Here is a 27882-nt window from a genome sequence, read left to right as displayed (position 1 = left end):
ATTCGAGAAGTGTGAGAGAAGGTTGTTGGTCCCAAGGCAGAAGAATGTGTTCGCGATTAGGACATATTCCTTCGAGTATATTCCTGTTCGGGCAGCAAGTGTTCGCAATTAGGACTTCGCAATTAGGACTGTTCGCAATTAGGACGAAACCATCAGAGCAGGTCAGTTCCATATAGCCTACTGTTCTTCCCTGTCTTCCATCGTATAAGTTGTTCAGTCTCCCATTTGGGATAATCTAATACAATGGTAGAAATCACCTATGGTAATTATTATAGCTCTGCAAGACCTTTGGCAGACGCCAGCCAGATTGTTTTCGAAATTTCCTCTTTTCGAAAAAAAAAAAAAAACAACTTTGATATTCCAAATCCTGAAAAATTACCTCTGCTTAGAATTTCTTCTAGAGCATTCAGGTGAATTCTCGCATGGCTTTCTTTCCCTGATTAGACATTATCAATGGTTTAAAATAGACTTACGTAGTCACGAAACTATTGAGAATATCTAGGCATCACTTGAAGATTCACGTGAATGTTCTAAAAATACATTTCGGGGGGTCCAACCAAGTGTCTCAATAATAATAATAATAATAATAAATTGTAATATTTATATTTTATTAAATTAAAATAATATTAATTAAATATATAAATTAATTAATATTGTATTGTTATTATTACATGAATAGGTAAAATATGGTAAAGGGGGGGTCCGGATCCCCTAGACTCCCCCAAATACGTTCTTGTTCTAAGCCGATGTAATTTTTCAGATTTTGGAAAATCCTGGCGGTTTTTCATAGAAGAGGACAATTCTAAAACATCTCACATTGGATCCTGTTTCAACAGAACTTTATTTACACTGTCGTATTTGACTGACGGAAGTTCTGTTGATATCATAACAAAGCCTAAGCCTGTACATTTTCTAGAAGCTTCAAAGCTTCAATCTGACCAAGGATCGTTCACTTATTGTATCAGGCAGTTGCTCTTCTTAAGCATCTCAAATATGCAGAATCAAATGAGGGGTCTAGTGAGAGAGGGAGCTATGCCACAAATCTTGAAAATTTTATTTTTTGCCATTTTCAGTCTTCTCCTACCATCTGTCATCTATCATGTGAACTACAACCATGTTGCATAGCTCCCGCTTCTTCTGCAGCAGGTTTTCTGAGTTCTTGAATACGTCCTCATCAGCATTTTGAGTGAGGGAAGGAGCTATGCCACTTACTGATGGTGTCTTCAATAGGAGTGGCAGAGGTATGTTGCAGTAACCGGCGCAGGATTTAATATCAGCCCTGAAGTTAAAAGATCTCATGGCAATAATATCTCCAGTTCTTCATGGTGTTTACCAAAAACTAAAATGCACAGAAACAATGGACAGTGAAGATCCTCCAGAAGACATATGAAGTTGTCTTTATGTAGATCATATGTAACCCTGTGAACATGATTTACACTCAGGGAAAAGTATTTAAGTCTTGTTCAAAGTATTTGATGTACTAGATTGATTTTGTCACATGGGTGTACTACAACAATATACCATACATGTTCATAATAAATGGTATTTATATTGAAATTCATATTTTTCCTTTTGAATAATTTACCTAACAATATGTTCAGCAAAAAAAAAATACCCTTTGTTATACAAATTATGACTCAACGCAATGCTTTAGAAAACTCAATTTATTTCCATTTCTTGTCAAAGTGGCATAGCTCCCTCTCTCACTAGACCCCTCAAATGTAAAGAGACTTCCTGGAGTATTGTAAAATGTTTGTTACTCCAAATAATGTGCAAGTTGTCACAGACAACTATAGTTAGATTGATGCAGTTGTGGTTGGAACTTCTGTATATGTTTAGAAATACGTCATAATCTGTTCGTGTTGACGTCACTTTCTCATCTCAGCAGAGGAAGTGAACCCACCTGAATGTTTTTCACCCGACGACAGACTCAGTTAGAAAACAGGTGAAGGTGAGAAATCAACAGAAACGTGGTAACGGTTAATGGAATGCCCGAATAGTGTAATTGGTAATTATTTTCGTTTCATTCTGGCTAAACTCGGAAATAATAATTAAGTACAGAAACTTTCGTGTATTTACGTTTGTCTTGTCCAACGTTAATTCTATATGCAAGTGTGTTTAGTGATCGTGATGCGATTTAATATGCTATAGAATTGTTCCTCTTCAGGCAGAAACGTAAGCGAATCTGTACCTTGCTTGTAGGTCCACATACGATAGGAAATATAAGTGATTATAAAACTGCGTTTAACTTCGAATACTGTGTTGTGTTTCTTTTCTACCCAGCAAGCCCTGATGATTTGCAAAGATTCTCATGTTCCCGACTAAAGGAGTAGCGGACTAACTTTCTGACGACTGGTGTACAACCGGGGGACGTTGCAATTGGTTCAGCTCACAGGTAAACAGGAGTAATTATGCTAAGGTAATAGGAAGTGACAACTTGACGAATCGGCGTGGAGGAAGTCTCCACTGGCAACAGGGACAGAGGAGAAGGAAGAAGGATCACTATTTGGATTCTTGGAGAATAAGCCACAGCTCTTCGACTTTGGTCTGCGAACAAAGTCAGTGGTACTGACTTAGCCTGACAAGCAAGCCTTCAGTACAGGCTTACACTTCGTTCTACATCTAACTTCATCTCAACTTCACATTAGACAGGTAATTAGCCTACCCAACCATGTATGATTCAGGTTAAAGGTTTTAAAATCCAAGTGTTAACTGTTTGCAATTTCTAGTTGTTTATTTAGTGTACTTTTTATTTCAGTACCTTCTGCTCATTACCACCGAGCTCACTATGAGCAGAAAGTTGCTCTACCATCAAGGATGAATGATGATTAGTGAGCTACATTTCCAATAAGATCCCTCATACCTAAGGGTATGATACATGGTGATACATTCAGAGAACTAAATGAATCATGTCGATTGATGCACCAGAATGCATCGATTGATGCACTAAAGTGTGTTTTATTGCTTCTTCAAAGAATAAAATTCACATTTGATGCATTTTTGTATGTCGTGAAAGAAACACAAAAGTGCATCGTTTGATTCAAGTGAGGATATATTACAGTCGAGATGCGCTTCAATGCATTAGTTGATGCACCTTGATGCATTTTGATGCACCAGAATGCATCTTTTTCAGTGACGCAGTTAAACGTTTCGTCTGAGCTACATAAACTCTGTAGCTCAGACCAAACGTTTAAGTGCATCATCCAAAAAGATGCAGGAAGGTGCATCAAGGAACATCAACTGATGCATTGAAGTGGATATCGACTGAAAGAAATCCTCACTTGAATCAAATGATGCACCTTGGTGTTTCTTTCAAGACATACAAAAATGCACCAAAATGCATCAAATGTGAATCTGATTCTTTGAAGAAACCATAAAACACACTATAGCGCATCAATCGATATGATGCATTTAGTTTTCTGTGTGTAGATGCGGGATTTTCACTTATTTCAATATGAAATAGATGATTTTTTAAAAATTAATCAACAAACACTAACCAACCATTAATCAGGAAAATTGTCAGTCTGAGTAGAGTTCGAGGTGCAAAATATATTGAAATGGCCAACGAAATATTACTGTTGGGGAGTGAAGCAGTGGGATTTTGGAATATTATTATTATACAGAAGGGATTTTAAGGTGCAGCACTTGAGCAGAACGAGAGCTATAAAATCGTATAATATAAATTACACTATGTTTACCATAAATTATATTATTTGCTACAGTGTTTAATAAAGAATGTTTTCACCTGAATAAAGGCATTTTATCAGCACGTTTTTGAAAACATTTTCAGAATCTTTTTTCCCCTTTCGCGACCATTATGTTGCACCTCAAAATCAGTTTCATACCAAAAACCACACTTTCCGAGCTCCCGACTGTAATGGTACTTGACTGATGTCTGCAATGGTTTGCATTCGTAAACCAAGTCAATAAACTTCTTATTGTCCACTACCGTCACCCATACAACAGCTGTCAAGTACAGCGTCCATTATAATAGAGTAAACATCTTACTAGGTTCATTGTTAAAAAAAATTATCTGAAACACAACAGTGAGGTTTGTTGTATAACAATGAGAAAATCTACAAGTTTTGTTCTCATGCGCAGGACTTTTGTAAAAACGGTCATTGTGGCGCTGGTGTAGTGTTAAATAAAATCGCGACTTTCACAGGTCCCCAGGCCTTACACACCTAGACTTCTGCATTTGGGGCTTTGTGAAAGACAAAGTCTATGCCGCAGAATGTGCCACAGCCAGTGATGTGCGTCTACACGTAAACAACGATAGTCTACATTCTACACGTAGACAATTTTATACACGTAGATGACGTAATCTATGTAAACAACATGGCGAAAGGTGATAACTTAGCGAAGGGCGCTGTAGAAGTAAGAAAATTATACTGTGTATCAGTTGCTGATGTGTGAGGAGAACTTTTCATACTCTTTCTTCCAAATTCGAACAAATTCTCACCTAGGAAAAAACCTAACATAGGAAATATTCTAGTGTTTTATGGGAAAAATACCACTCTTGCCTCACGACTGCCATCTGTTGTTTTTCTTGCATACTATTTATCTTCTTCCTTAGTTGATAATAGAAGAGAAGAGAAATTTTGTTGTAAATATGATTCTTTTCAGTTCGTTAGGAACCAATATAGTTGAAAATGTCACTTTCCTTTCATCAAACCCTTAAAAATTAATTTTAATGCACTTTAGATTGTCTACGTAGTCTATGTAAACTACAACCCAATGTAATCTACGCGTAGATTACGTGTAGACAACGCATGTAGACGTAAACTTATAGTCTACGGCACATCACTGGCCACAGCTAAAGGAGAGAATAAAAAACGCCCTTGCTTTGGTGGATCGATGGGATGTGTGTCGCATAACTGGTGGAAGCCACATTGTAGCCATTTGTAGACATTCACAGAAACTTGAAGTGTTAATGATTGCTAATAACAAATATCATTGTTGTATTCCATATAATTTAGTCGAAATAGGCCTCCCGGATGGCGCAGTGGTAGTGTCGTCGCCTTGTAATCAAGGGGTCCCGGTTTCGATACCCGGTGGTTCGGATCCCACTTTAAACTGTAGGTCCAGTCCCGATTAGCCATACTGTGCATACAGTGGACTTATAACACCAATTCAATCAATCAATTTAGTCGAAATAAATTCTTTAAGTTCTTTCCTCTTTTATGATGCACCCTGTATAAAGAGCCAAGTACACTTCTAGAGTAATCGGCAGAAAAAAAAGGAAATGATTTGATTCCATTCGACGGTCGGTGAGGCATGTAGAGTGGGATACACAAGTATTGCTCGGCAATTTGTCCAACATTATTTTCGATAATTTTCCTTCAAGCTCTCATTGGCTAAAACGAAGGGGAAAAAATATGGTGATGGACAATTTGCTTGGTAATACTTATGCCTCCAACTGTATGCCAAAGTAGCTCTGCTCCAGAGTTATTGTTTGTTCTTCCGTTTTCTACCATGTACAACCAGTGCTTAAAGTGAGCCGGAACGCACCGGAACTCCGTTCCGGCAAATCTATTTGGTGCCGGAACTCTGTAACTGCTCCGACATTGCACATCCATTTTATTTATTTAATACACTATGCAAAAGTCCATCCAACCTTTGTTACATTAATTCTTGTAAGCAATAGACGCAGAAGAAAAGATAAAGGTCTTGTAATAAAATTTGTCTCCTATCTGTGCGATTTTCCGAAAAATTAGAAAGAATAATATTTTTCGGTCAGTGTTATTCGTTTAAGATGTAGAGGGAGATTATTTCCATAACATCTTTGGCTGTTTTGCATTTGAAGCTTCGGAACGAGTCGCAACTCTCGAAGCAGCCAATCAACGGAGCGAGCCGCTGACGTCATCTCAATCAAGAACCTATCGCTAAGCTCCCTGCTCAGGCTCTACACGCCCACTAGGCTCGCTAGACAGACTCGCGTAGTCCGCTGGAGATGTTCCGCAAGTAATTCGACTCGAAAGAAGAATAGATAGATCTTGTGTTTATATATTTACTTTGGATGAAGTAATAATAACATTGGCCTGCATGGGTTTGGATGACTCGCAGATGACTGAATAATTTCAGCATGCTGATTCCAAAAATGAAATCCATTTTTACCCATTAGTTTTATTTTCTTTCTGAAAATAGCAATATATTAACTGCCTTAATTTCACAATAAAATGTGTAGTTCCATCATTTCCTCAATAGATGGCTCTGTTTAAATAGTAGTAAAATATTGGTTTTAGAATACCAATCCTCCAATTTTGAACTATAAGTGCACATAGAATAGTAAGCATTTAATCCAGCTTCTATCTTCACAAAACACATTGGCATGAAAATTGTAAACTTTGATTACGTAAATTCTATTTTCGAAACCTCTCATAAAAAGATTTCCCCAAAAAATGTTCAAAACTGAATGTTTGAGTTGATGGAACCGAGAAAAATCCTGACGTGATGGGCAGAAATTTATGTAATATCCGTGATCAGCATTCAAAATACTTCCAGAATCACCTATTGGTTTGTAAACAACCGAAATTTCCCTTGCTAAAATTTATTTTGTTGCGTTCTGTAATAGGTGTAATGTAATGGCGAATATGAGAATTTTGATTGTGAAATTGTGAAAAATCCTGACGTGATTGGACAAAAATGGATGTCATTTCCGTGATCAGCATTGAAAAAACTTACAGAACCCTCTATTGATTTGAAATCTTCCGATTTTTTTTAAAAGTGCAGGGTGGTGTAATTATAATTGTTATAAACACCATTGTTATTTTAATATGCTACTAGTAATATTCGTGGTATTTGCTTCTATTTATTTGTGATAGGCCCACATTAAGCACTGTGTATTACAGGCCGAAATAGGATTCAACATAACCATACACATAGACATTTACTCCTACAGGTAGCATAACATAAAATAAAATTAAAATAAACACAAAGATGTATATGTGGGATAAAAGACTCTTATTATCGCTTTTCACATAATATGAAGAGAAAATAACATATATATATATTCTTGACGAGAAAAATAATGAATCACAAGGAACATATTTAACATGTATAATTTTTTTCTCAAAATCATAGCCCGTAAATAAATATTGGAGTGAGAGATATGGAACTATTAGCTAGAAACATAGTGCTCAAGGTATATAGTATATATATATATCTGCGGAGCGTGTTTACAATACCATATCTTTATAAAGGACATAAATAATTAGAAAGAAATATGATGATCACAGTCTTGGATATGATTATCGCAAAAATTGCTAGGTTTTTCTGGCATACATACATATATATACTTGTAGCTTTCTCAAAATGTTTTCTGAATCTTCCAAAATTCGTTGGATTACCATGATAACCACCTTTCAAAAAAGACAAAAGAGGTTTTTGAGTATCCACTTAATAATTACGATTGAGATATTAACTTTTAAATTTCGCAAAAGGAAAACAACTTGCGAAAACCACACAGGTAGAAGTGATGGGGAATTTTTTGAGTGAATACACTTTGGTTGTAAATTACACCTTTTTTTTAGACACCTGAAACTTTTTTTTTTTTAATCCAGTCTTTTCCTAATGTCACACTAACACTGTTAATTTTCGATCCATTATGAAAAATATAATGTTTCTTCTAGTGTGCGGGTCACTCGCACACGCACATAGACGACCAGACTTATGTAAAACGCCTTTGAAAGAAAGGTCTGTATATATCAGGTTCTTCGACTTTGGTTACACGAGTAGAACTATGAACAAATATACATTACTTACAATAAACAGCACGTAAATTGCACATTCCACGTAGTATCGTTCTGCAAAATGTCAAAGCTTTTACACGTCGTATAATAGCACTAAGTCCAATGCTATTTCTTGGTACAGATCGTCAAGATCCTTAAGAAAGTTATCACAAGTTTGCCATCTTGTGGAGCACTTTTACACACAATTCCTGAGCAATTCTTCTTCAGTTTGGTCTCCAAAGATTTGGTACACACGCTTCCTCTCCGAACAACTTGTTTTCGTGACACTGTGAGAACTACACTTCCACAAGACTCGTTACAATATCCTCCCCCACTGTTGATCCTTCAGATATACCCATGGTGCCTCGCTGTTCTCAAAAGCTCAGCATTTGAGAGCACCGAGGACAAGGTTCAAGGATGCATCGCCGCCCCTATCCTCTGCCCGTAGAGGGAGTAGGGTGAGAAGTAAGGTGGCATCCCCGGGTGTGGATGCAGAGGGAAAGTGGCACCTAGAGATGCCGTGGACAATGTCGGAAGACCACCTCCAAGTGGTTTCGTGTACGGATGGAATCTCGCCGTCGCCAGGGGGCTGAGGGGTGGCGTGGGGTATGTCCTGTGTAGGGCAGCAGGAGACGCCAACAAGGGGTGAGTTGGGAGGTTGGGGTTCAACAGGGAGAGAGCCGCCGCGCTAGAGTCCGATGAGGATAGATTGGTGTGGGTGCGTAGATGCTGAAGGAGTTCTTCTGAGGTCGAGAACCGCTTTCCGCAGTACGCATCCCCTGCGATCCAGTTGCACACGTATGGCATGTGGGAGGTGAGCAAGGAGTGTTGTGAGTACGCCGCCGCCAAAGGACTGGCCGTGCTAACACTGGGTGTCAATCCGGGAACCAGAGGTGGCAGCCCCGACAGTCCGTTCTTCTGGTGATCACACTGCACACATCCACTGGGACACGCTGAGCCTTTCAACAAGTGAGCGCTTTGGGAACTCAACTGGCATCCGGTACAGTAGGGATCTCGACACACTGGCACTAGCGTCTCTGCCCCGCTAGCCGTCTTCATCCTAGCGTAGCCAATGTAAGGGTTCAGTCCCGGTTTGAGGTGGAGACCAGCTTGAGACATGAGACCCAGTCCTGCAGCCAGAGAGGTCGCGGCCGCAGAACTGGAGACTGCAACGTCCACCGGAAGATGCCCCGCAAAGCATCCTGGGTAACCAAGGAACCCGGCGGTGGGCATGCCAGGCTTGAAGGTCCCCAGAGGCAGATCCTTCATGGCAGGATCTCCGGACAGGAGACTCGAGAATCCAGTCTTGACGTTCGAGCCGGCAGTCGTACTCGTGATGGGACTTGGCACTGCGCGAGTCACAGAAGTGGTCTCTCCGTTGACTTTGGATGACGTCAAAGCTTCCGACGACGCTCCTGAACCGGCCGACGCGGGCGTCTTCCTCCCGACGGCAGGGGAAGACGGCGACGGTGCATTGTGGGTGCTGGACGTTGTCGCAGGAGTGGTGCTCTTGGAAACCGGTGTTCTGGACCGGCCTAGCGAAGTTCCTCCACACCCACCCGACGATATCCTGTCCTTCTCATCATTGTCGCAACTCTTCTCCTTGGTGGATTCGTAAGGCTTGAAGCTGGACTTGTTGTCACTTTGGTTCGGCGGCGTTGCCTTCTCCCTCGGAGTCTCGGACTTCTTCGGCTTCTCTATTGGAGGGATGAGGGGCTTGCTGCTGGGGGAATCGGCGCCGATCTGACTGCACGTTTGGGCCAACAGCGCCAGAGGGCTCTTCTTGGCGTCCAGCTGAAAGAGACAAGAGGAAAAGTTCCATTAGATTCGAGACAGTTTTCGCTCCGCAAGTATCGTGCAAACTTGATGCAAACTTGAAGAGAGGGAAAGCTTGCCGCTGACAATTCCTTTAACCTTCTTTCCGGATCAGCTGTGTCTCCAGGCTAAACCGTGCAGCGAGAAACACGCGGTTCCATCTACCTGTTCTTGACGTGGGCGTTTTCCAAGATAACGCGCTTCTCCTAGAAACGGCCAGGCCACTTTTAAGAAAATTCTCAAACAAGAACTACTGCTCTTTATCTGTCAGTTCCTTTCTTTTTTCCGGCAAATTTCCATCTCTTCAAGTTTGCATTTGTGAGAAACCAAAGAGAAATACATTTGACGAAAATCAGCTACAAAAATAAATTGTAAATGTAATATATATGTGTGCTTGTGTCGGCATTTTTGTAACTGCAGTATTTTATTCTCTACCCTGTGCATAATGCAACATGCTGTAAACATGGTCGTCCGGAAGGGGGGCAAGGAGGGGCCGTGGCCCCCCTGGAAAATGAATATCTACCTAAAAATTATCAATTTCACACATAATTTCATTTCAGTCACAGTATTTCAGATTGAAATAGTGTTTTTTGAGGGAGTATCACTATTATGGGGGAAAATATGTCTCCTTTGCCTTCCCCTGGTAAAATGCTGCGGTCTTCCATGGCTGCAAATTCATATGGTGCCTCCCCGATGGTGTAGCAGTAGTAACTCGTTTTCCTTGTAATCAAGGGGTCCCGGGTTCGATACCCTGATGGCACATTGCACAGTGGTTCGTATCCCACTTTTAACTGTAGGTCCAGTCCCGATTAGCCTATATGTGCATACAGTGAACTTAACAATGCAAACAATTCAAACAAAGAAACACTAAAAAATAACTGTTAAAACGACACAAACATTGGTCCTTGGAGGTCCATTTCACATTTTGGTCAACATTTAACCTTAGTGGTGTTAAAATGGTGTGGATTGCGACCACTAGCGTACGCAAGATTATTTTGGGGGAGGGGTGCGTCTGGAATTATAAACTGGATATTATGTAGCTGCGTTCTAGGGTGATATACACTACTACAATAAATTATATCCTAATTACCATTTTAACCTTAGTCTTAAAATTTCTTCAAAGACAAAGTCATAAACGGGGCTCATCTTAAAGACGGTTTGCATTTATCACTTTGGTTTTCACACCTACTTCTTTACTGTTTTCAATTTCGGGAGGGTCTGTATTCGCCCGCCTCCCCCCCCCCCCCCCCCACAATGACAACCATTTATCTGTGTTATTTCAACACCACTGAGTTTAAACGTCGACTCAAATATGATGTGGATCTCCTATGTCACTATAACACCAAATTGTTTACAATATAGGGGCCCCACACATTTTCAATCTCGGACATTTGTGAAAGTGATGTGATCACCACCACGCTCCAGCCGTTTTTATGTGGTATATGCAACAGTGGCGTATACCGAGTCCAATATATGGGCTTTCTCACTATCTCGCGTGGTCTTAGGCTATGAATAGAAATAAGTTTACCAACTCCTAAGAAATCAGGTTGCTAACTCATAAGAAACCAGTTTGCCAACTCATAGGAAATCAGGTTGCCAACTCATAGGAAATCAGGTTGCCAACTCATAGGAAATCAGGTTGCCAACTCATAGGAAATCAGGTTGCCAACTCATAAGAAATCAGGTTGCCAACTCATAGGAAAGCAGGTTGCCAACTCATAGGAAATCAGGTTGCCAACTCATAGGAAATCAGGTTGCCAACTCATAGGAAATCAGGTTGCCAACTCCAGAATCACCATCATCATTTCACTGATATGAATAATTATATTTACAATTTCTGATCGATTTTCCTCCTGTACTTTATTCTCTAGACTTTAGGCTAGATAGCGTAGCTAGCCTAGAATATGCGCTCCTGATATGCAAGCACCACTGCCTGTATCTGCCACACGAATAGAAATACACACCGTAGAATGCAACAGAGGAGTTTTTCAATAATTCGACTGATTGATTTGGTTTATTTTACTGCTATTGTCACCTCTTTTATTAATCGCGAAGATGAAGGTGAATGATGATACGATGGCATCGACGAACACTCACAACCATACCCAGCCCGGGATTCGAATCCGGGAACCCCTGGCGTCGTAGCGCTCTGTGCTAACCACATCACCACGGCGGTCGGTAATACCGTATTCGAGAACATTTTTGTGCATCCGCGATGACGCAGTGGTAGCGACGTCGCCTTGTAATCAAGCGGTCCCGGGTTCGATACGCGGTGGAGGCACATAGTGGTTCGGATCCCACTTTAAACTGTACGTTCAGTCCCAATTAACCTTACTGTGCATAAAGTGGACTTGAAACACCAACTCAATCAATCAATCGAGAACATTTTGACAGAATCAAAAGAAACTTGCATCGTATTCGAGAATGTACACATGCTCATACCAAATAATATTTCTCATTACATAACTGGAGGAAAGAACGTTCAAAATTTAAACAAAGCAACCAACGTTCCATTAGTTCCACCTATGAATAACGAAGGCAACTTGAGATTGTAGAAAATAATGATGGAGGCATACGTTTCTGTAAATTCCAGTTGACATTCCATGATAAGCAAAGTTAAGTAGAACACACGATTTCTTGAAATCCGGAATAGAATATCAATTTTCCTCAAGGAACTTCCTTTCACGTGCTATTCAAATTACAAACGTGGAGATAACAGAAGATAATAATATAAACTTGTGTCGAAACCTTCTTATACTTCCCTACATATTTAAGGAATCTTAAGAACCAGATTAGGAAGAACAACTTTTGATAAGTACGATTGATTGTAATTAATTGTTGCTCACAGGGCCTGCACAGCACACATGTCAAGGATATATCGCACTTAGATGTGTGTTGTAAGAGTTGTATGGGTATTCGAGAACTCAAAAAAAAACGACAATGAACAATGGGTATATTACATACAGATATGAATTTATTTATACTTTTCCACAGTCTAATTATCTTGGAAATTATTCAAAATTTAAAGTTTCTTCTTATTTTGCACTAGTTTTGCTTGAACAACTCAATTTTGTGACATGTAATTTAACAAAATAGCCCGTGAGGGCCTGCGCCTACATACAGTCTGGCCTCACTCGCACCAGAGTGAGATTATCCAACCAGATACGGGGTGACGTGTGGTCAGCACGACGAACCCCCAGTCGTTGTTGTAGATTTCAATGACCGGGTTACGCTACTCACTCGTAGCTCCCCAATTTCTCCACGATAATGGGCCACCGGCGCCATACTCTGGCCGAAATCTCAGGAGAAAAAAATTTCTTACGGTCACGGTGCGGGACAATAAATAAATAGTAATAATTACATTATAAGTATTAAAACTTTAGCCCCAAAACATTACTTCTTATACATAATATCTGACACATATAGGGTCTCCTATAATTTTTAACAAAATAACATTGTTTTCCTGGCCATGGCTACAACATAAGTAAAAAATTGTAAGCACAATCGGGCGTAAGGTGCTATCCATAATGTCCTTCCTGTATGAGAAAAATTAGCGTAAGAATGACTGATTATTTTCATACTAAGGTTGAAGTGGAATACGAATTCTTTACCTAAAGGATATTATAATTGTTTTGGTTGTATGCTTTCACGCGTGCACGTCCAACATTTCGGAACTTTTATTATATTCCTTATATTTATTCTAAATAACCCTCTATTCTTTTATACTCGTTCTCTTTGTTTTATTTCCAACTTTCCACCTTGAATTTTCTATGTCCACCGCGCTGCCATCTATCGTCCGCTTCTACATTTACTTGTGGCATGCCTCGTCATGTATCATTTCATGCTTATCCTCAAGATAGAGAACATTGTATTATGGGCAAGTTATGAGCCCTGCATCATCTAACGTTCCCTTCTGCTTTGAAGAGGTTCCTTTTTCTACGATTTCCGAATAGGGCGACGTTCAAAGTAAATCAAATTTCGGAATTAAATTTGTTCCGCGTTATGCCCTACCCTCCACGAACGTGAGTTGGATTTTAAACGGAGATTTCTCCAGCAATGAGGGAGGGTTGGTGCGCCCCCCCTTTTCTGGAGCTGGAAGTGGTGTGAGATTTCAGTCTTTCGACAGTTGACTACTGTATCTGTCTCCGTGGGACAAATGAAACAATCGTGGATATTAGCGTTTGAGACTTGACTTTCCGATAGTGCATCTCATTATTTATACAGTTCTGGACACACTAAAAGAAACTCCAAGTTTAGCTTCACAATGTTAACGACGCTTGTTGTCAGGGGCCACATGTAAGTGTGAAAGCGGATGACAGATGGCAACACTGTGTAATTGGAAAATACGAGGTGGAAAGTTGGAACTAAAACAAACAGAAAGAATACGGAACAATACAGAATTATTTAGAAGAAATACAAGTGAGATAACAGAATATTCAGAATGTTGCGTATACACATGTGAAAGCATATAATAAAAATAAATAATAAACTATCTTAGGTAAAATATTTATATTCTACTTCAACCTTAGTAACGACACAAACTTTGCACTTTCTGTAATTCAGTGATTTGGGCCTCACGTTACACTCAATTATTTTGATAACATTGGATGTCTCACGGATAATAGTTGTCTGAATAATTTCAGCATGCTGATTCGAAAAGTGAAATTCATTTTTACCCATCACATATACTTGTGTCAGCAAACAACAATATATTACCTGTTTTAATTTCAAAATAAAATTGCAGTTCCATTTTTTCCACAATAGATGGCTCTGTTTAGATTGTGGTAGATTTTTGATTTTCTACAATACAAATCCTCCAATTAGAACTTTCAATTCATATAGAAATGCTTGCATTTAATCTACCTTCCAATTCACATGACGCATTGGTATGAAAATTGTATGAACTTTGATTACGTAGTTTTATTTTTGAAATCCCTCATGACAATTACCTTCACAAAATGTCCAATACTCAATGTCATAATCTAAAATATTACTCAATGTTATAATATGGTGGGTTGCTTAAACTTCCTGACGTAATGGGGGGAACTGAATGTCCTGATCAGCATTCAAAATACTCCGACAATCACCTAGTGGTTTGTAAACATCCGAAATTTCCCTGCTATAAATTTATTTTGTTACATTATGTAATAGGTGCAATGGAATGGCGAATATGAGAATTTTGATTGTGAAATTGTGAAAAATTCTGACGTGATGGGAAAAAATAGATGTTACTTTCGTGATCAGCTTTCAAAATACTTCCAGAAACACCTAATGATTTGAAAAGATCCGAACTTTTTTCTCAAAATGTCATACATGTAATTAATGACGTCAAAAATATAAGGTAACGTTTGGCAATAAAATATGAAAGATCATTTTCTCCATTGTATTGTTTAGCTATTAGCAAAAACGCAATTTGTTGCGCCATTAAGTTTAGTCACAGAGGGAATATGAAGAATGACATTTTCCCCATAAACAATAACAATACCAAACTTTTATTTAATAACAAAATTTGCAAACCTTTCTTATTTTCCAAAACTTCCACATTGTTATGGTAAGGCATTTGTTGATTCTGCATCTTTTCTTTTTAAAAAGGCTGGAACATATATCGAATTTGTTGAATAAAAGCAATTTCATTGGGCCTCTTTTTTTTTTCATTTTTCGTCAATTTCGAAGGGTAAGTCTTTTTTGGCCATTTCTAGGTAATTTCGGCATTTTAAATACTTATCTGGGAGGCAATGGCACCTTTGTTACATTTTGAGATTAATTTATAATTAAATATCTTTTAATGCTTGCCCACAACATTTCCAGGAAAGAAAGTAGATCTGTAACAATTTTGAAATGAGGAAACAAAGAGAATATAGGTTATATTTAGAGATTCGTAGTAGTTTTAATTTCTGATTTCAGTTCTATGTTAGTGTCTGAAGAACATCTTCAAAAACACATTTACTACTACTTTGGGGAACAGAAAATTCCTGCAGTGTGTTACCAGATTATTTCTGTTCCAAGCAGTGGCGGCGATCATGGGGGAGACGAGGCGGACTGTTGCCCTCCACTGGAAATTAAACTGTCCTTTCCCCCCTAGTATTGGCACCTTCCCCCCCTCCTTAGTTTTGGAACCTAATCGCCGCCACTGCTGCCAAGTGTAAATTTCCCCGTCGCATATTCTGTCTCTGTTGTTTTGTAAAAATAAAGAAAGCTTGCTCTCTACAATTTACTCATGACGGAAATGTTTTAAAAAAACGCATTGGCCATGTTTTTAAATTGCGGGTCACGTTTTACTACTCCCAGACCATAAATGTATTTTTAGCACATTTTTTACGTAATTAATTGTTTTGCCGTACATTATCATGATACTGATAACAAAATAATCTATAAGACAAAGCGGGCGTTGACAAGAGTTTAAACCAAATAATTTGTTAAAAAAGGGCACAGCTCCCTGTACAAAGCGAGCATGACGCAACCCGTCACCATCCCATTCATTTAACATTTCACATATGACGTGCGGATCTAACAATCAAATATGTTTCAACAAACACAGACATTTTCGACAAAAACCACGTGGCCTACGCTGACGAAAACAATATGTCGTGTCAGTCGACTTGCTTTTGAAGTCTCCCCGATTGATCGGCCAACTGGCGAGTTGTACGTTGCAGGAATGCGCAATGTTTAAAACACATTACGTTTCGTAGCTTCCGGTTTGCAATGTTATTCGCAAGATGTAATGATAACGCCTCAGGGGAAGAAACATAAGAAGAAAATAAATAGGCCTAAACACTGTTAATTTGGTTTTAAAAAGTGCAAGAAGCAAGGTCGAAGAACGGAGGGGATATTTGATCAACTAAATGTACTTTAATATGGGACTTATTCAGACTTATCGAGCGAGCATCTACCCGAATGCATATTAACATAATGCTGCAGAACCTCCAGCGATATGTGGCTTCTGATTGGCTGTTATTCCGGAAGTTAATACAGTGTTCCTTCAAGTTAACGCTAGATGGCAGGGTTCAAATTGACAATGTTGATTTCAGATATCCATCCCAACAAGATAAGAAACCCCTTCAAACTGAGATTAATTTTGAGCACATTTTTTTAGAATTAAGGCTTTAAAAGACAGAAAATCAGAATTCTTCTTGAAGTGAATGGTTTTCTTATTTAACGTCACATCAATGCAAACATTGTAACTACTTATTGTATATTTACTATGTCACGTCCATGGTTGATTATACAGAAATGGATTTGTTAGGTAGGCTAAATTCCGAGATATGAAATTTCTTCTTTAATGAAGTTATCACTTCATACATGTTACTGTACAAGTGCTTTTAGAGATATCAACATTATTATTTCACGATGGCTTCATATTGATTATTATCACCTGAAAACGATTCAAAAACATTATTAACAGTTTCTTTTCCACTTCCGGTGCGCACAGCCAATAAGAGAGCGTTATATACATCTGGTTCTGCAGCACTCTTGGGTTTGTAAATACGCTACCCGAATAAGTCATACTTAGATGCTACTGGGGAATCACGGTGGTCTATAGTTAAGGGGTTCCCAAACTTTTTCGTTTCACGGTGCCCTTAGTGTTTCGAGATTTTTCCGCGGCGCCACTTGCAATGCTCAGTCAGTGTGGTTAGGTTGCTAGCCTTAAGGGGATGAGGGACAATTTCGCACCAGTTGTGCATTTATTGCAATATCGTCCGAATGGGCAGTGCCACTGAGGAAAAAAGCTGGTGTTCAATAGAGTATGAATTTCTGCCCGTGTTGCAAGTGAAAGTGTTTTTTAAAGTTGATTATTAAGCTAGATACGACGTTTGAAAAAATATGACGAATAAGAATTTTCAGAAACCTATGTATTCCTTATGGAGAATCAACTTCAACTTCAAGTTATGGCTAATCAAATGGAAGTTTCTACATTTCCGCCTGTCAATTACTAGTTCAGTCTGTCCTTTTTCCCGTTGATATATTTTTCTATGACATCGGAAGTTTGATATTCCCAAGAGAACAAATAAAATAATACTTCCATAAGAGCAATGTATTTCCATTTGCCTCCTACGGCCATCCTGACAGTGTTGCCAAACCTGATGTAGATAAAACAGCTAAATTTCAAACGGAGTAAAAACTTCCAAGGAGCTAGATTTACGAAACTGGATACAGTGCCTCCTGGGGTAATTTTAGGAGTCAAATGGGTGTGGGTGAGGGGGTGCTGATATTACGTTAGCTTTGAAGTGATGGCAATTTATTCTTAGTTGTCACCGTCTAGATCCGGCGGCATCACCCATCTCAATAATCCACCGAATGGTCGTATGAAATAGAAAATAAAGTATTCCCAGATAACAATATTACGTCCTCTTCACGTCGCTATAAAGAAATGTAGCTGGGGATGTAAGAGGGGGTGGGGCAACGCAGCCAATATAACAATATCTCGTCACGTACAAAATGTATACTCATGACAGAAGTTGTCTATATAAGCGGGACCCAGTGAATGCATCATAGTGGGGCAGGGGACGGGTGCCATAGTTCACAGCCAAACAAGTGAACGAAAGAGCCAGATCTGGCTCCAAAAGATCGAAGCTGGCAACAGTGATCGGCAGCTGCCGAAGAGAGAAGGACCTAGGGGAAATTGTTCCTCTCCCCCTTAAGTTAAAAAATAAACACATACTTCAAATTCAGAAACATTTTATATGTAAAGAGTATTAAATAAGGACATATTTGGAACAATCATTTCATTTCAGTGAAAATATTTGAACGTTTCGCGGCGCACACTTTGGGAACAACTGGTCAAGCCGGTAGAGCCTGGCACGTATCCAAAAATATATTTCTGGGGGTTCCAACCAAGTGTCTCAGAAAAAAAATATATAATAAAAATATTAAAGTTAATACGTTCGTATAGGCTTATCCATATATTTAAATTAATGAATATTGTATTCTTATGATTATACATAGGCGTATAAATAAATAGTATAAATAGGTAAAAAGACGGTATAAGAACAGATATATAACAGCCCGTATTCATTTCCTCGCTTACGTCTAGTTAAGATCGCCAAAATGGCAAGAAATTTAATGTCCAAAAGATAGAGCTGAATATTTATTGAATAACAAAAATGATGTTAGATCCAGTTGACGAAAACTAAAGTTTATGATTAATATTTAATGCATATTATTATAAGTAGTAGTGTGTATAAATCTTCTTTGGTATGTTCTTCGAAGCTGTAAGAACCAATCCAATTCTTGCCTTCCAGTACGTTCAGAGAATATAAATAACTCGATTATGCAACAAATCAGGAGCGTATATTCATATCAGTGAAATGATGATGGTGATTCTGGAGTTGGCAACCTGATTTTCTATGAGTTGGGAACCTGATTTCTTATGAGTTGGCAACCTGATTTCCTATGAGTTGGCAACCTGATTTCTTATGAGTTGGCAACCTGATTTCTTTTGAGTTGGCAACCTGATTTCTTAGGAGTTGGTAAACTTATTTCTATTCATAGCCTAGGACCATGTGACATAATGAGGTAGCTCATATCTTGGACTCAGCAACAAATACTAAAAAAGTATATTTTCATTATTTAGTTTTAGCTTGATAAGTTTTACGGGGGTCCGGGCCCCCTGAATTTCCATAAATACGTACTTGAGTAGGGTGTCTGAATGGCATGGAACGTGGTTCTGGTCCTATCACCTCCAGAATATAGCCGCGATCGAGAATGTGTGGGGTCCTACCACTACATTGACACCCTATATGCTTTCATGGCACGGTGCAAAATGCAGTTACCATAAGAATTACAAAAGTGGTAATTGTGAACCGGTTGCAAATATCCAGGATAAAGGTCCCTCTTTCGAGGGGTCGTAGCGTCGAAACGTGGCCTCAAACGTTGTGAAAAGTTTGTATAAACGGCACCTCTATACACTATGAACGTTTGTACGGCGACACGCTGTAGGGCTATAATTTGTTTAAACTATATACAGGGGTGATACAGAATGGCCACCACGGTCGCCAGACATAACGCCCTTGGATTTTTACTGGTGTACGCTAAGAAAATTGATAGCCGAAAGCACCTCAAAGAAAGTATTACAGGCGCTGTCTCCCAAATCACACCCACCACACTAGCACACGTCTTACATAACTGAGTGTGTTGCCCAGTGCACCCTGACGTTTGACACATCCTGAGTTTCGATGTTCATATATAGAGACGAGACCGAAAGTAGGTAAAGTTTTTGACTATTCACATCATCTTGCAGATTTTTCTTTCAGGGCAAGGATGTATTTAGGGGGGTCCAGGGGATCCGCCCCCCCCATAAAAGACGTATCAAGTACTAAAATTAATTAATGAAAAATATATTCGTTTAGCCTTTGTTGAATAATTTCGTCTGAACTTATTGGAAGACAATGATTATATTGGGATCATACGGCTTTGAATGACATTACAAAGAATATTAATGTACACTACTACTCAAAATAATATGCATAAAATATTAATCAGAAACTTACTTTTCTCCAACTACATGTAACATTATTTTTTTTATTCGATAAATATTCAATTATTCATCTATTTTACATTAATTTCATTCGCCAGGCCACTTGTTTTTATGTAAATTATTCCGATCTTAACTACAGGTAAGCTACGTAATGAATATGCGCTGTTATATCTCCATTCTTATACAATCTTTTTACCTATTCGTGTAATAATAATATAATATTAACTTATGTATTGTAATTAGTATTAATTTGATATAATATAATTATTTTAAATTAACCATTATTATTATTATTACTATTCCTGAGACACTTGGTTCGGACCCCTCCCCCCGAAACATATTTCTAGATACGTGCCTGTTTCAGGGGTCTGAAATTTTCAGAAGCCAATCTTCAGCTTCGTGGATCTTTCAGCGGCGATGTAATTTGTCACGAATACCAACCTTCTCCTGGTTCCATCGCCTCGCCGTAAGCAAATTAGCACCAGATGATGAATTTCTCCATCAATCTTTCTGGCAGCGATGTTCCACCTTATCTGCTGTTCTCTCTACGAACTTAGTAACGGAGCCGAACGCCGCTGAGAACATGACATTCGCCTCTCTCCTTGGCGGAGTGGTTAGCACAGCGCCCTGCGTTCCGGGTTCGAATCCCGGCCAGGGCGTTATCACTCATCCTTACGGTACGTAATATAAGTCTTCATAATGCTCATTGATTAACAATTTAAGTGTCGTAAAGTAACTGCCGATACGTTACTTCTATTGCATATTGCATAGAAGTAGCTATGTTATAATTACAGCTAGTTACTTTCAAGAGTTCCTATATACAATTAATGATCATCGATTTTGTGTAATTTGTTTGCAGGAAAATTTCTAGCAGAAAGTAACTGTAAAAGTTACTATAACTGAGTTACTTTTTGAACAAAATAACTGTAACTCCGTTACTTGTAAAAAGTAAGTTTCCAAACACTGTCGAAAATATTATAATGCTCTGACGAAGCATCTATAATTTAATTAATTTTCCATGACATGAATTTCTAGATTTCGGGAACATATCACTCTTACAACTATCTATCCATATATGTAATTTATGTATGTATATGTATGTATGTATATATAGCAAAATTGTGTAATTATTAACCATTAGATGAAAATAACCAAACCCGGACCCCACTCCCAAAGCCACTTCCTGTTTCCGTAAGTAGGTGCTGCCGCGTGGTGGCAATGGGCGAAACACGTCAAGAATAACGAAAAGATTGTGTAGGGAAGGTATCAGCAGTAACGTGCAAGTATCAGGTGTTGTAGTCCGCCATGACATGTTTTTGTGTGAATGAAATTTTGTACATCGGTGCACAACAGTGGGAATTTTGCTAATTAAGAGAGAGATAAGTAGCAATCTTGTCACAATTTAGACACTAGTAAGTATTGTACTTTGAAATTTTTTTAATGGTTTGTTTGAAGATACGTGTGGTTTTATTGTATAAACAACGAGACTCCACAAGTAAAATGCCCTAAGCAGGACCCCTCAATGAATGCCTGACATTACAACTGTAATTGAAGCAAAGGGTCGTTACTCGTTAGTAAAGTCCTTTTACATATTGTTTCAGATGTTCAAGGGAAAAGGCAATGCAGGTGGGAGAAGGTGGGATGTCCAACAAATGGAAAGGGCCATTGACGCAGTTAGGATATTGGTAGTCTATATTATATTACTTTTGTACATCTATATTCTTTATGCAAGCTCAATAAATGTAATTCATTTACTACATATCATATATTAACATTTCTTTGCGTTTTTTTCCAATTTTTGGAACTTGTTAAAGGAGGGGTCAGACTTTGGCCACTTATTCCCCGTTGCTACTTTTCGTCCCTTTTTACAGAAATGCTTTCTGGAAAAGCATCATGCGCTTTAAGGTGGATTAAGTTACTCAAAACGTTAGCAAACATATCAAAGAACCTATTTTATTAAAGTTCTAATAGAAATAATATGCCATAATGACACCAGGGATGAAAAACAAAACTTTGGTCACTTTCCTCTATATAATGGTTCATTTTGCAACGATCGGTTGCTCCAATAAAAGTTCCCTTTGTTATTTAATTCTATGAAAATTGATCCATGCTTTTTCTGCGTACCAACACACACTAGCGTACGCAGGATTTTATTTTTCGCAGGGGGGGGGGGGGGCTGGAATTGAAAAAGCGGATATCACATATTTGCATTATAAGTATGGGCGTTACACACGATAAAATGTTTCGTAATTACCATTGTTAACCTTCGTTTGAAAAGTTGTTGAAACACGGAAAAGATAATCGAGGGTCATTTCTTCATAACGAATTCTCTACTCATTTCATTTGCAAATTTTGATTTTGTTAACATTTGGGGAGGGGCTGTAGCCCAACGATGTATTTAGGGGGGTCCAGGGTTCCCCCCGAAAGACTTACCAAGTACTGAAATTAAATGATGAAAATTTAACTGTTCAGCATTTGTTGGTTATTTCCGCTGAACTTATTGGAAGGTAAAGAATTTGGTTCATACGGCTTTGAAGGACAGAACCAACGATTATGATAATATGCATAAAATGTTAATCAGGATCTTTACTTTTCGTTATTTGGATCTAACTCCTTTTTGGTTATTGAATAAATATTCAAATTTTTATCTATCCGACATTAATTTCTTTGGCAGGGCAGTCGTTTTGATACAAATCTTGGCGATCTTAACTACACGTAAGCTAGATAATGAATACGTGCTGTTATGTTTTAATCTTATGTTATATACATAAAATTAAACTGATCCATATTACCCCGTTAGTGATGCGTTTTACCCCTGATCTCAGGGCAATACGGATCAATTGCAGTGTCTCACAAAATATTTTTTTCTGAATTGTATTTTCAACTTCTGGTTCTTTCAATGCTATGCACATGTAGTAGAAACTATAATTAATTTTTTGGTAGAGTTGTGTGTTGCTAGCATAATTCCTTGACCAATAAAAACTGTTGTAAAGAAAAATTGATCCGTAATGCCCTGGTCTACCCTATATCTATATTGTTTTACCATCTTTTACCTATTCATGTAATAATAACAATGCAATGTTAATTAATTTACATATTTAATAAATATTATTTTAATTTTATTAAATATAATTATTCTAGTTTATTATTATTATTATCGAGACACTTGGTTGGATCTCCCCCCCCCCCCCACGTATTTCTAGATACGTGCCTCAGCTCCCCCTCTGCGTACGAAAGTGCCAACAAATATCAAAATTGGATGTGCGAGGACTCCAGAAGAAGACGCTTGCCATGGCTTGCGAGAATACACCGTGCCGACCTTCATGAAACAAACAAAAATTACCGAGTATGGAGTGAACATTTTATCTCAGTTAACTACAATTATCACATATTTCTCCGTATGTTAGAATGCAAGTGGGTCATATAAACATGTTCAAATAATGTTAACGGGATTTCATTTCAGAGCTAATAATCCTTATTTCACAAGGTACACACAGAACCCAAAACGTGTCAATTGACACATCTACCTAGGTATATTTTGATTTCAATAACACGTTAACGTGCATAAACTGCAAATTATGCACCTTTTAGTGTGTCAAAATACACATAGAAATGTATTAAAGGGTATTTTTATGAGATGAAGTTCCGTGTGATGCACTAAACTGCATCAATTTGGAAGATGAGACAAGATCATTTCAAATATAACAAAATTACACATTTAGCTGTGTCAATTGATGCATTAAAAGTTAAATTTTGTCATCTTTGAAATTATCTTGTAGGTAGGCAACATCACAAGCTCTGCGCTTCCATTATGAATTACCCTTCAAGTCGATAATATTTCCTGGTGGGAAATTTTTTGTGTGTAAGGCGAAACAGGATAAGGTGAAATGGGATGTCCCGTTTCGCCTTAGAAAGTTCGTGACACACAAATCATTTGAAATTCTATTGGGGGAAGGTGGGATAAGGCGAAACGGGAGGACACGCTTTCAAGTGCTGAAACGTAAATCTCCCCCTGTTGACCTAAAGATAGTTCTGACTGAAACTTCGTTCAATATAGCATGAAGTACTGGGAGTATATTTAAAATATGAAGCGGACTTCACCGCGAAAACCTGAATTTGCATTCTCTATTCTTGAATGCTACGATAACGCATGCATTGCCTGTTGTCAAGATTTAAAATAAACAGGGTATTTAACACAAGAAGAGAAAAAATAGTAATAGCATGAATATGAAATATACGTCTGAAAATGTTTGAAACATATGGAAATTATATGTAAAATATGTGCGAATAGCTAATATATGCAAAAATTTGGAAAATAAAAATTCATTATTCAAACTTACATACTACCACGATTAGCAAAGATAATACAAAATAATATTGATTACGTTAGTTTTAATTTCATTGCTGATATTCTGATGCAGAATGGATTTATTTGTACTCAGAATTTTTCAAATAAATGAAAAGATTGGAACACTATACCGGCCCCAGTGGTGCAGTGGTTAGCCAGCACATCGCGCTACGACGCCAGGGGTCCCGGGTTCGAATCCCGGCCTGAGCATGGATCTTTGCGAGTCTCCATTCATCAATTTCATCATATCATCACTCATCCCCATCTTCGCAAATTAGCCAAAAGTGGCACAAGAAGCGAAGTAAACTGAAGGATTATTAATGAATCAATGAAAACTATGTCTTTGTCTTGTCTCGATTTTACAGAAGACTGTCTCGTTCTCGTTTCGACAAGTATCGAAGTGTCTCGTCTCAATTTTACAAGACCGTGTCGATCTCTCGAAAACACGTGAAGTTTCAATTTTATGCACGACCTGGCAACGGTGCCTGACGATATAAAGAAACACAATTAAAAACAAGCCGAGAGATGGCGCAAGGTGAGAACGCCACCTCACCACTCAACAAGCAATTCCGAAAACGCATTTACAACAAATATACTCCCCCCCCCCCCTTTCCTGGTCTGAGTCCAACCTGTTTAAATAACTCCTTCGTCCTTGATAAAGGCAGTTTCCCAAGACTCGTAAATCCACCATTCTGACACGACTTGATATTCTGGCAGCCAAGTAGGCTTAAGTGGACACGTGGAAGGACATTATCACCTCTTATATCAGTTGTTTGGACTCGAGTCCACCATTTTCCACCAATTAATTTAATAGCAGCAACGAGAGAAGCATTAATTATTTTGTGGCAATTTTCAAAATTCTTCAAGACAGCGTTGTGTCTTTGGGAAAAAACAAAAACAGATTCAGTAGATTTATTGAAGAGGATTCCACGTGACTACGTGCGTTTAATACGAATGAATTGTAGATGTCGCTTTCTCTATAGGTGCTCCCACACCGAGAAAAAAGTGCCAGAAACCATGTTTTATTAGTAGGACAACGATATTCGTGACTTTTCATCCAAAGAAAGATGTTTGACTATGCCGACTTCCGTAGCAGTGTGGGCCTCGGTGTTTTTATTCATCCTCATCGTCGCGACGTAAAATCTACTAACTCAATCAATCAATCAATCAATGTTTGACCATATTTTAATCATTCTCCGGTTATATTGAGCATGTATCGCTTTCCTCAAGACATAAGAAACTTCCTATCTGAATATTTCTCATGCATATATAAGTACAGAGCATTCCCTGACATTCGCTACGAGACTCGGCGGCAAGCGGCCCGGCATCAGCGCTTGTCTTTCCCGGTGAATGGGTTCGCGACAGTCGCTTATATTAAACCTCGTAAAAAAGTTTAGAGTAACAGGGTCAGTTCTGAATAAAAGTGGAAAGAAAAATGGGGAAGTAAAGTATACAAAGACAATCCGCACACCATCCGTGAGTTAAAAGAGAGTATTGTACGAGAAATCGGGAGAATTACAGTAGACGAACTTGCACGTGTAAATGTCAATTTCCTTCGGAGATGCCAGGAATGTGTTGCAGCAGAGGGACATCATTTTCAACACCTTCTGTAGTCAAGGTTAGTACACAATATGTCACCGGGAAAGACAAGCGCTGATGCCGGGCCGCTTGCCGCCGAGTCTCGTAGCGAATGTCAGGGAATGCTCTGTAGTTAATGACTCGCACGTGGTTCGCTTATTTGAAAAATTTAGAACGTAACGTTACGTGTGTACGGGCTCTAATATGGTACAAATACACAAAATATTCAAAATTGTCTAATTTCTTAATAATAAACTGGGTAAGTAAAAACTGTTTCTAGATACAGTAAAACCTCGTTAATTAGAACTAATGGGGGGATAAGTTGACCGGCTTAACGAAAGTCCGGATTAACTGAAATAACCTAAAAGAACAGTAGAAAGTGCATTAAAACTTTGTTTATAGCAACAAAACACGTTTATTATGGTGTATTTCAAGGGCTTATACCTAAATACACTATACAGTACAGTAAAATGTAAAGCAATAATGCACATACATTGTACAATGCAGTACGAGGATATTCCTGTGTCAATGCGGCTTCTTCCGAAAGCATTCTGCTTCTTCTTTTTTTTTGCCTGTCCGGATTAAGCGGTCTGGATTATCGGGGTCCGCATTAACGAGGTTTTACTGTAGTTAGTTAGATGTTTTATGTAAACGAAGTCAATAACGACACTAAATTGGAAGAGCAATATTTAACGTCTTTTTTAATTATCACATTTGTAAACGAAATTGAAAAATAATTGTTTTCCGTCATTCCCCTTAGATTCCTACCTCTCCTCTGTAATAAATGCTGATGCTCATTTGAAATTTGAAACTTTCGTTTCCATGGTCAACATCATGCACTGCAAACTCTAGAGAACTTTTTCTTATTGTACCTCTAAACATTTAGTTAAAACAAGAACGATGTAGATATTTTGGCATTGAGTACACCAATATTTAATTGTATCTGGACTGAATCTCCTTATGTAGATGTCACCCTTGTTTGAGACATCTTTTCTAACCAGGAGTTGATTCATCTGTGTGTGATCTGTGAGAAATAATATAGCTTGACAATGAAGAGAGAATCGAACAATGTGGGCAAAATAAAATCTCCGTTGAAACGGTTTGCTAAGGACATGAAAAAAAGGGCATTTTCACACTTAAAAAAGGGGCCAAGTGAGGATTTCTTAATTTTCTCGGTCTTTTGGGACGATTCCATGGGGGTCGTAATCGGGCATGTCAGTGAGTGAGTGGTGGGATTGGGGCTTTATAGATATTGGATGGTTGATTTATAAATTATGGTTACGTGCACCATAAGTATACTTTCAATAAAGGACAGAGGGGGGAGAGATGGAAACAATGAGACAACAATAAAGAGAAGAAAGAAACAGATGACGGAAAGGAAGATAGTGAAGAATGTCAGAATGAGAGAAAAATATAAATATGTAGACAAAGAGGAGAAGAACGGAAGGGAAAAGATGCAGAAAGAGAGATTTAAATAAATGGGACAAGAAATGGAGAGATAATGAGACAGTCACAAGGAGAGATAAAGAAAGCCAGGAAGAGATAGCGAGATAGGGGAAGAAACTGATAGAAAACGAGGCATAAGAGAAAGAGAGAAAGAGAAATAGGGAAAGAGATGGAGAGAAAGAGAGAGATAAAGAAATGCAAAAAGAGAAAAATAAATAGGGAAGAAATGGAGATAAAAGAAACAGAAAGAGGTAAAAGGGAGAGAAAATAGAGATACAGAAATAGGGGAAGATGAAGAGAAAAGAAAGAAAACCTGAACAATATTTGGCGCACCTTGAACAAAATTTTCTGGTGAAAACCTTGTACAAATCTTGTTCAACTAAAAAAAGGAATTAAATAACTAATGCATCATGAAATTGTTATTTTATCGGCATTTCATTCAACAAAGCACATAGAAATTCTCCAATTGTACGAATGCAAGAATATTTTAA

At 38.3% G+C, this 27882-nt stretch overlaps 1 protein-coding gene across 1 annotated transcript in view; it reads right to left on the bottom strand.

Annotated features, from left to right (window-relative positions):
- Positions 1–6948: 6948 nt before the first annotated feature.
- LOC146003293 (zinc finger protein Noc-like) overlaps positions 6949–27882 on the bottom strand; it is a 33235-nt gene continuing 12301 nt past the window's right edge. Inside the window, exon 2 of the mRNA XM_083141532.1 lies at positions 6949–9524. Within this exon, the coding sequence (XP_082997658.1) occupies positions 8142–9524 (1383 nt within the window). The 3' untranslated portion in view covers positions 6949–8141. The remainder of the gene's footprint in view (positions 9525–27882) is intronic.

Source organism: Lepisma saccharinum, chromosome 20 (genome assembly GCF_977018435.1).
Source record: "Lepisma saccharinum chromosome 20, izLepSacc3.1, whole genome shotgun sequence".
NCBI lineage: Eukaryota > Metazoa > Arthropoda > Insecta > Zygentoma > Lepismatidae > Lepisma > Lepisma saccharinum.
The sequence above is the reverse complement of the archived record's forward strand: the minus strand, read 5'-3'. Positions and strand labels throughout refer to the sequence as shown.